The 10,177-nt window shown below is 56.7% G+C and overlaps 1 protein-coding gene across 2 annotated transcripts; it reads left to right on the forward strand.

Annotated features, from left to right (window-relative positions):
• Nucleotides 1-6,527: 6,527 nt before the first annotated feature.
• Nucleotides 6,528-9,209, forward strand: HES1 (hes family bHLH transcription factor 1). 2 transcript variants are annotated; one of them, XM_057740144.1, is made up of 4 exons: nucleotides 6,528-7,022; nucleotides 7,180-7,275; nucleotides 7,538-7,625; nucleotides 8,261-9,209. In XM_057740144.1, exons 1-4 carry the CDS (start codon nucleotides 6,915-6,917, stop codon nucleotides 8,824-8,826), a joined length of 858 nt encoding a protein of 285 aa, XP_057596127.1. In that variant the 5' UTR covers nucleotides 6,528-6,914; the 3' UTR covers nucleotides 8,827-9,209. The 2 variants fall into 2 exon arrangements, with proteins under 2 accessions (XP_057596127.1, XP_057596126.1); XM_057740143.1 differs by having other exon boundaries at nucleotides 6,627-7,022; nucleotides 7,538-8,314.
• The last annotated feature ends 968 nt before the right edge of the window (nucleotides 9,210-10,177 follow it).

Genomic DNA, 10,177 nt, shown 5'->3' on the forward strand with positions numbered 1-10,177 from the left:
TTTCTGGCCCTAAGTGTTATCCGAATGCGTCGCCTGGCTAGCTGCGTTGTTTTCGTTTTTGATTTTTTGAGCAATGTGACCTGATGTCACAATTTGAGCAGCTATCAGCAAGCCCAACAAATGCATGTCCTGGGTTTAAAGGGGCGAAGACCTCGCCCCACCTTCCTGAGCATTCCAGAGGCCTCCCGCAGGCACCAGCCCCTGTGCAGTGCTGAGGATTTCACACACAAGGGTATCAGTTAGCACCCGTGCGGTCCCTCGGGAATGCCTGCCTTCACTGCTGGGTTTGCAGGCTTGCCTCACTGCAGCCCTGCTCAGAGGGTAAAAGGTCAGCTGAGAGCACATTTAGAGCCTGTCCCCACGGCTGCTGTAGCTGGGCCAAATGTGGGAGTTAAGCTGCTCCCAGTGCCCTGCGCCCGCCCCCCTGGGAAAGGCTTTCCTGGCAACCATCCCCTTTCAGGGCCCATTAGAAAAGCGCACATTCCCTTGGTCCCACTGGCTGTGGTCAAGTTTTCCAAGGGGGGGGGGGGGAGGGACAGAAAGCACTATAGGCGGCTATAAGCCAATGCTGAAAGCTTCTGTTTTTCCACCTTCACCCCCAATTTGCAGTTTGAGGTCCCAGCTTGGCCAGAAACCAACTAGGCAGTTTTGTTCAGAAGTAGCAACTTATTTTTATCACAGATGGAATGCAGAGTTGCGGTCACTTTGAATGCCTCTGCATGGCAACCAGGACTCTCGCTGCAAACATTCCTGAATCCTCTTCTATGGGTAGACACTTGGCTTTCTTGCCTATCCCGTTCTCCATCCAAATGCTGGGTGCAGAGGAGCCCCAGTGCCTCAAAGTTAAGAAAAAAAAAGTTCTGGAAATTCAAAGTATCTTTATTAAAGTGTCTATTTTAAATCGAAATTCTGGCGGCGATCACAACTCTGTAAACCCCACCTTCAATTTCCCAAAGCCCACATCACTGATGTGGCGGATAGGGCTCTGGGCTGGCTTACGGCCCCCGCTCTGGCCCTATATTGTTTGAGCCAGTCCCTGGACCTCTCTGGGCCTTAGAGGACCCACTTGTAATTGGAGAATGCCTGGATCAGCTTCCTCGACCTTTCTGGGTCACGAAAAGCTTTGAGATTCTGCTAAAAGCTATGGACCCTCTCCTCGGGAAAAAAAAAAAATGACGCATTTGTTTATTCGTTCAAAAAGTATTTATTAAGTTCCTGCTAAGTATGCATGGAGAGACATAATTTTGAATTCCATTTCAGGGGCTTCATAGACTCCCTGGGGGTTTATCCGTGAATCTTAAGGTCAGAAATCCCGGAGGTGAATCCTGCTGTGATGAGCATATGCGGACTCTTATCTAGAAGGGCCATAATCATGATTCTAGTAAAGGATCACAACCCTACCAGTCTGGTAGATGCCAGAAGACAGAAGCAGCGAGGCAGTCATTACAGTACGCAGGCGATGCCTGGCTTCACGCCTCTTCCCGGTGCCCCCACCCCGCACGAGCACAGGCAAACACGAGTGCACACCCGGCCAGGAATGTGCTGTCTCTGGGCACTCGGACTGCGGGGAGCCGGCTGCAGCCCTGCAGAGACACATATCTCTTGTATCCTGGGCTTTATTTTTCTCACGGTCTCTGAAAGGGCTGCGATCAGGTGATAGGTGTGGGACTGCTCCCTGTACAGGTGCGGAGCAGGTACGGAGGGGAGGGGAAAATCCGCCCAGTGTGTACTTACTCAAAGCTCTCTCAATGGCCCTCCCAGGATAGCTCTTGGCAGGGCAGCGGCCCCGTCCCTGGCAGGCTGCAGGGAATCTGAGTGTGAGAAAGTCAGTCAAGCGGAGGAAAAAGGGGAGAAGAAAAAAAAGCTTCAAGTCCTCAGGCAAAATACCTTTTTTCTTCTTCTCTCGCTTCTTCTCCTTTCTTTAGCTTTAAACCAAACCCGCAAACCATTCCGAAACCCAGGGACAAAGGGGAGTCTCACTAGGAGATGCGATTATTTGTTTTACGATTTAAAGCAAACAGGTGAAGCAACAAGGTGGAGAAAAATCACCCTTCACGGAGCAGAAAGGGGGAGCCTCCGACTGTATTTGCTGGGCATGAAGAAGTGGGAAAGATTCCTGGAGTTTTGCTGGTCTCACAGGGGGATCAAAGAAGTGACCTCCACTGATGAACAGGGTTCAGTTTTCTCTGTACTTTGGCAGGGGAGGGGACGAGGAAGACGGAAAAATAAAGCCTGTGTCTTACCAAGAAGAGATTTCCAAGTCCAAAAGGCTTTTCTTGAGTTCAGGAGCTTAGTTCCCCGTTGGGGAAGGTGTGGAGAGGGTCCCATTGGTTGGATTGGTTGGTGCTATTTTCACTGCCCAGGATAAGGATGCTGAGAAACAGTCTCTGAGCACATCTGCAAAGAACCTTTCTACTTGAATGTTTGGGATGGGGGGCCGGCAGTTTCATGGGCTGGTTTTTTGTTTGTTTATTTGGCCCAGAAACAAATTCATGGCAAAATTCTGACCGACCCTGTCTCGCTATCTGAAAATGTGTGTGTGTGTTTAAATTATCTGCTCATTCTACCAGTCTAAGCACTCCTAAAGTGGCCATAAACGAGTTGTTGATTAACTATTTGACCAATGAGGCTGTTTGAAGCACTGCAGTGAGACCGTAACTTGACTATGTTCAACATTCTCCACCTACCTTCAGGGTGCCAAATCCTGAGGAGATGACGGAATCGGGGGGGGGGGGGGGGGGGGAGGCTCTTAGGCTACAAGGGATGGGGGTGGCATGCCCGGCTAGTTAATTGGGGCCCAAGAGCAGACAGCTGTCAATGTCATAGCAGAGTTTAATAGAGGAAGTCACTGGTTCTTATAGATTTGAGGGGAACCTGGAAAGGGTTAACAAGCTTCCCTGGGAAGATTTTTGCTCCTTGGAAGAATCTGGGTCAGAGTATTTATGCAGTTTTTAAAAAGTCAGATGCTGAGCAGGAGCATTTTAAGAAGCTTGCAAAGTCTGCGTGGCAGAAAGCGGGGTAACTTCACAGGCTCATCACCTTTCACCGACAGGATGTCAAACATACAGGGAAACTCCACTTTTTTCAAAAGCAACAGACAATTTTCTGTCATCACCACTTTTCCATCTGTTTAAAATAAGAAAGAAAAGTCCTACCCCACTGGCCCAGGTTGCAGGTCAACAAAGGAGGCACTGTTCATCATTTCTTCAGAACATGATAGGGCACAGCCCACTCTGCACTGTGTTAAGAAAACACACAAAAAAATCCCAAGTAGCCTGAGGGGCGAGAGTGAGTAAGCTCAGCCTGCAATGAGGTACAGGTTTGGCTGCAGACCTGAGGGCTGTCCTGGAAGATGGAAACGAGGCTTGGAAGGTAAATGCGGTCCCAGTCACAATCATTCCTTGGTTAGACTCCAGGTTGTGGGGGAACATTGCAGTAAAGGGTAGGCAGGTTTCTGCAGAACCTGGATCCCGGGACAATGTGCAGTCAACGCCCAGGTGAGCTGGTTCCAGGCAGGTGCTTCCGGGTAAGTGTCAGTCAACACCTGTCACCTAGGAACCTCCTTTACTGGCTTGAAACTCCTAACTGGGCCCTTTGCCTCTGAACCTTGCAAACCACTCTCCACACTTTTGCCAGAGCCATGTTTCTAAAGGAGAACTCTGATGTCCCTTCTCTGCTCAACAGCATTTCACCGTTCTCCATTGTCTACAGATAAGCCCAAAGTCATCTGGCAAGATGTTTAAGGGCCTCAAGCCTCCTCCTCCAGTACTTTCTTACACTCCTGGCTGTCACACACCCTGGGCTCCAGACCATGTTCCCTGAATAAAGACCTCAAGTTCCAAAGTCTAGGCTTTCAATGCCATAGGTACTGCCGTCCTCCCCAGCCCCAGGACCCACCACATTTCCAATGCCCCAATCCTACCTGTTTTTCAAGATACAAAGCACAGGCCACCTCCTCCAGGAAGTTTTCCAGGATACCCCAATTTATGAGTAATTCACTTATCCTAAACCTTCATAGCATTTTACTTCTATGTAGACACGCAACTGTTTCTCTCGAACCTAGGACCTACCAAAGGAATACACGGGGAAACAGGTAGATGTCAGCTGCACTTGAGAGTACAGTATCTCTGTAGGCTTCCCAAGGGCAGTTACGATCATGTCCATCCCCGCAGCCCCCACACAGACCAGCAATAGAGTTGCCCATACAGGTGTGGTTCAGCGTTTCTTTTAGGTTCTCTTGCTCTCTCGGGCCATCATCCAAGCCCTAAGAGAAAGGAATAACACAGCAATGCTCCACCATCAATCAGAAAATCTGAGTGTGTCCGCCTCCGGAGCTGACCATAAACCCCTTGCAGGCTGCCCCTGTATCTCTCATCGTGGTAATCCCAGGGTTTAACACAGGGTCTGGCACAGAGCATGCGTCCTGCGATGAAAGGAAGAGGGGCTTGCCCAAGGTCACCCAGAGTCAGGAACCGCCGGATCTCAACCGGGAGGAGATCTGGTGAACTCATTTACAACATTCTCTCGGTGGGGAGCTCAGAGGAAGGGAGGAATGAAGTGACTGAGAAATGCGTGCCAGGCCTCCGGCGGCCTCTGAGCCTGGGGATGGGCTGGGGGAGGGGGGGGCGACATCAAACAAGACGCGCTCGGCCCCCGGGCTGCCCAGAGCCGCCCGAGCAGCGCGCCGGGCTCCCGGGCGGCGGGCAGGGCGGAAGGGGCGGGGGCGCGGGGGCCGGCGACCCGGGCGGGCGGGACGCGGTGGCGGCGGCGGCGGCGGCGGCCGGGGCAGCGCGCGGCGCCCGCCCCGCGCGGCGCATCCCCCAGGGAGGCCGCCGCCAGAGCCCCGGCGCTCCCGGCCCGGCGCCCGCCACGTGGCACCCGGCGGCGGCGGCTCCTCCCGGCGCGCGGCCCGGCCAGCCGGCAGCACGCAGCCGCCCGCGCCGCCCGCCTCCTCCCGGCCGCCCGCCGGCGGCCTCCCGGGCGCAGCGAGGGGGAGCCGCCCGGCCGCCCTGGGCCCGGGGAGGGGGCGGGCGGCGCGCAGCCGCTCTAACCGCAGCCGCCCGGCGGAGGCAGGAGGCTGACCCGGCCGCTTCCTAAGTGCGGTCAGGCATCTCGTGACCGCGGCGGGCGCCGCGGGGGGAGGGCGGGCGGCGGGCGGGGGCGGGGAGCCAGCGAGCAGGCCCCCGCCCCTCCCACGGGCGGCGGCTCGCGAGGCCGTCGGCGGAGGGAAAACCTCGGGCCCCAAGTCAGGGGCGGGGTGGGGGGGGGGCTGGAACGGCTCCCCGCTCCCCACCCCAGGGCGTGCGCTCCCCGCCCGGAAGGGCTGACCTTGGCCCGGGGGAGGGGGGGCAGGGGGGCCGCGAGCTACGGGGCTGGGCTCCCGGCCCCGCCGCCCCCTCGGATTCCTGGCCCGGCGGGGGCCAGAGGAGGGGGGCCCCGGACACACACACACACACACACCCCGCTCCCCCCCCCCCACGCAGCGCGCGCCAATGAGCCCCGGCCAGGCGCGGGGGGCGGGGTTTTCCCAGGCTCGAGCACAGCAGCTGCTATTTACCTTCTGGGCTTCTCCCGGGGACCGGGACCAGCCCCCGCCGCCGCCCGCCGCCCGCCGCCCCCCGCCCCCGGGGCGCGCGCACACACTCACACACGCACGCACACATCCTCCCGGCCCGGCCGCAGCCGCGGCGGCAATAAAACATCCTGGCACGTGCTCCGGCTCCAGGCGCGCCCTCGCCGGCCGGCCGATGTCAGACCGCGGCCCGGCTGGCGGAGCTCTTAAAGGGCCCCCGCCGCCGGCGGCACGGGGAGGAGGGAGCCGGCGGGGGGAGGGGCGCGCGTCCCCGGGCATCGCCATCAAAGCCCCCCTTGTTCATCTTTCATTTGAAATGCCACTTCCTTTCTGCTCAGTTGGAAATTATTGTGATTGTTTCCTGGGGAAGCGCGGGGTCCAAGGCCCCCGCTCCAGAAGAGAGGTGAGGGGCTGGCCGGGGTGGGGGGAGCGGGGGTGGGGGCGGAGGGCGGGGCTCATAAACCACCTTGCTCTGGGAACCTGCAAAAGTAAGATGGAGGCACTTTTCCCTTTTCTGCCTGCAGAAAGGAATTTTTTTGGTCCTTTTTCTGCGCGGTCGTCTTTTACCCCCCCCCCTCCCCCGAATCTGCGGAGTCTGAGCGGGAGATCACTTAGATGTTTTTGTAACTCACACCCTTGCATGCATTCCCCTCTTCGAACCCACTGCAATTGTAACCTTTTATCCCTGTCCTTCCAAACCTTTCTAGAAACATCTTTCAGATGAACTTCCTCTTCGCGTCAAAGCAGCTGTGTTAATGAACAGAAATAAGGAGCAAAGACCCAAGCCCCCAAAGAAATAAACCAGACGAGAGCAAACCCAAAGAGGAAAAATCCTCTCTAGAGCAGAGCCCGGCCGGGAGAGTAGCAAAGGGTTAAAATCCTTTTGATTGACGTTGTAGCCTCCGGTGCCCCGGGCTCAGGCGCGCGCCATTGGCCACCAGGCCTTGTGCCCGGCGGCCAATGGCGGGGCGCGGCCCACGAGCGGTGCCGCGTGTCTCCTCCTCCCATTGGCTGAAAGTTACTGTGGGAAAGAAAGTTTGGGAAGTTTCACACGAGCCGTTCGCGTGCAGTCCCAGATATATATAGAGGCCGCCAGGGCCCGGGGATCACACAGGATCCGGAGCTGCTGCTGATAACAGCGGGATCCCCCGCCCACCTCTCTCCTTGGTCCTGGAATTGCGCTACCGATCACCAAGTAGCCATAAGATGCTATAATAAACCCTCAGCACTTGCTCAGCAGTTTTGCGAAAGTCTCAAGTAAAAGGACACAAACAAAACAATTTTTTGTGTGAAGAACTCCAAAAATAAAATTCTCTAGGGACTTAAAAAAAAAAAAAAGAAAATGCCAGCTGATATAATGGAGAAAAATTCCTCGTCCCCGGTGGCTGCTACCCCAGCCAGTGTCAACACGACACCGGATAAACCAAAGACAGCATCTGAGCACAGAAAGGTAAGGGCAGGACCTGTATTTCTGCAGCCCCAATAAATTAAGTCGGGGTTGGGGGCTCCTTTCTCCCTTAAAATCGCGGGGTGAAATGGCAGGTCCCATGGGAACTCAGCGCTCTCTCTCTTTCTCTCTCTCTTTTTTTTCTTTTAACTTTTTACAGTCATCAAAGCCTATCATGGAGAAAAGACGGAGAGCAAGAATAAATGAAAGCCTGAGCCAGCTGAAAACACTGATTTTGGATGCTCTTAAAAAAGATGTAAGTGGTTAATTCTGTTTTTTTTTTTTCTTTTTAAATAAAAAAAAATGAAATACTATTTCTCGGGCATTAAGAATGAAACCCCCTTGCAATAGGATCTTCCCCGCCTGCACTGCCTTCTCTTGAGGCGGGGAGGGCCAGGCCCCGTCTGGCCGGGGTCGAGGGATGTCGCCGCCGCGGCCCGGGGGAAGACCCCCCCCCCAGCCCCGTGAGGCCGCTGGCGGGGCGCTCACGTCCCTCCCCGGCCTCCTCCTCTGTGCAGAGCTCGCGGCATTCCAAGCTGGAGAAGGCGGACATTCTGGAAATGACAGTGAAGCACCTCCGGAACCTGCAGCGGGCGCAGATGACGGGTGAGGGCGGCCGGCCGCGTCCCCCTCCGCGCGCGCCCCTCTCGGCCCGCGGTGATGCCTTCCAGACTTCCGCCCGCGGTTGTGAGAGGCATTCAGCTGCATTTTACTGCCTTGGCTCACTCCTGCGTTCCCACGGTCCGGGGCTTATTTATAGCCACAGCTCCAAGTTGTGGCTGCTCCGGAAAGGGAGGGAGACGGCTTGCGGCGGGGGGGAGCGGGGGGGGGGGTGCGACAGGACTGGGACCTGTGGCGGGGTGCGCGCTGCGTGCAGCCCGCGGTCCCCTGGCGGAGCGCGCCGCCCTTCCCCGCCACGGAGGGGGGGACACGAGGCCTGGGGTGGGGTGGAGAGCGGGGGCACGGGCGCCTCGCGCGGGGGGTGGGGAGGAGGCGCAGCTGAGGCCGGACACGGGTTCGAGCGGAGCGACGGGGCGTGCGCAGGGAGCGGCTCGGGCCGGGTCGCCCAGCTGGTGTGGAGAGGCGGGGGGGGGGGGGGGGCGGTTTCTAAACCCAGCGCGGCAGCCAGAGGCCGCTCTGCGGGCGGGCGGGCGGCCTGGGCGGCGCGCCGCGGGGACCTCCCAGGCGGGGGCGCGGGGGCCGCGCGCTGACGCGCCCGTCCGTCTGCTTCTGGCCCGCAGCCGCGCTCAGCACCGACCCCAGCGTGCTGGGCAAGTACCGCGCCGGCTTCAGCGAGTGCATGAACGAGGTGACCCGCTTCCTGTCCACGTGCGAGGGCGTCAACACCGAGGTGCGCACGCGGCTCCTCGGCCACCTGGCCGGCTGCATGACCCAGATCAACGCCATGACCTACCCGGGGCAGCCGCACCCCGCCCTGCAGGCGCCGCCGCCGCCGCCGCCCCCGCCGCCCGCGCCGGGCCCCGGCGGCCCGCAGCACGCGCCCTTCGCGCCGCCGCCGCCGCTCGTGCCCATCCCCGGGGGCGCGGCGCCCCCTCCCGGCGGCGCGCCCTGCAAGCTGGGCAGCCCGGCCGGCGAGGCGGCCAAGGCCTTCGGCGGCTTCCAGGTGGTGCCGGCTCCCGACGGCCAGTTCGCCTTCCTCATCCCCAGCGGGGCCTTCGCGCACGGCGGCCCGGTCATCCCCGTCTACACCGGCAGCGGCGCGACCTCCGTGGGCCCCAACGCCGTGTCGCCTTCCAGCGGCCCCTCGCTCACGGCGGACTCCATGTGGCGGCCGTGGCGGAACTGAGGGGCTCGGGCCACCCCTCCCCCCGAATGCCCCACCCGCCTCTCTGCCCTCGGGACACGCCACCACTCCACGGGAACTTGGACGCTGGGAGAGAAGGGAGGACGCTGGCGATGCCGTGGTTCCTTTGGTTTTTTCAGTTCCTAAAGTTCCTTTTTTGTAGAGAGCTGCATTAAGTGACTTGACCATGCACTATATTTGTATATATTTTATATGTTCATATTGGATTGCGCCTTTGTATTATAAAAGTTGAGATGACATTTCGTTTTTTACACGAGATTTTTTTTTTATGTGATGCCAAAGATGTTTGAAAATGCTCTTAAAATATCTTCCTTTGGGGAAGTTTATTTGAGAAAATATAATAAAAGATAAAAAAGAGTGAAGGCTCTTGTGTCTTATAACTGATTGTTTCAGAATATGTAACAAAGAAAGGCACACTTTGATTTACATGTAACCTGAGAATTCAAGAATTGGCTCTTTTGTTATTAAAAGAACATTTGAAAAAAACCATGAAACCTTTTACCAACCCTCCCTGAACTAAATTCCTTTTCATTTGTGAGAACCTATCTGACATGGCTTCCCTGATCAGTTTATAGTCAATCTCTTAAAGGATTTCAAAACCTGAGTTGCCGTTGGGTAATTCATTCCTGGTTCTCATACTGGCTCCTTCTAAGGAAGGTGAAACAGGGCTGAATTCATGAAGTTAATCAATCCAGTACTATCGCCCCCTGCACATTTATGGGTGGCTCCTGCAGCACTACTTACTGCCCTGGGGTAGCTCCCCAGCATCCAAGTAAAAACAGTTTTCATAGCTGCAGCCTCCCTCCTGCAAGTGTTGGAGTCTTCCTTTAATTGGTCAATCTCTAGGTGCAGCTAGACATTTTCTGTACCAGCATCTCAAAGTTTGAAATGCCTCTCTGCACCCTCTTCAAGCAAGCTGAGAAGGTCAACAGATTCCTTCTGCCAAGGAACAGCTAGTTAGACTCCCAAGTGGAGCCTGAGTCCAGATGATTAACACCAGACATATGTTTTTGATAAGTTTCTGTGCTTGGCTCTAATAGAGAAAGCATGTGGGGGCCGTGCTGGCAAGCACACAGGCCATCTTCCCCTTTTAATACAAACAGCAAGCGACCCCTTTGCTTGGTCATGCCCCATTTCCAGGCAAGATGTGGGCTCCAGATAGAAGCAAAAGGGTTGTCTCGGGTTTCAGCTCACATAACCCTCCGTAACAAGTCCTAACTCAAAGCGGACAGCTTTAAACTGTGCCAGGATCTGCAGGGAATTTCTTCCAAATCCCATCACAAAGGCTTGTCAGATTTTGTCAGATTTGGCCAGGTGTTTGACTGCATCCAGG

The sequence above is a fragment of the Hippopotamus amphibius genome, chromosome 6 (assembly GCF_030028045.1).
Source record: "Hippopotamus amphibius kiboko isolate mHipAmp2 chromosome 6, mHipAmp2.hap2, whole genome shotgun sequence".
Taxonomy (NCBI): domain Eukaryota; kingdom Metazoa; phylum Chordata; class Mammalia; order Artiodactyla; family Hippopotamidae; genus Hippopotamus; species Hippopotamus amphibius.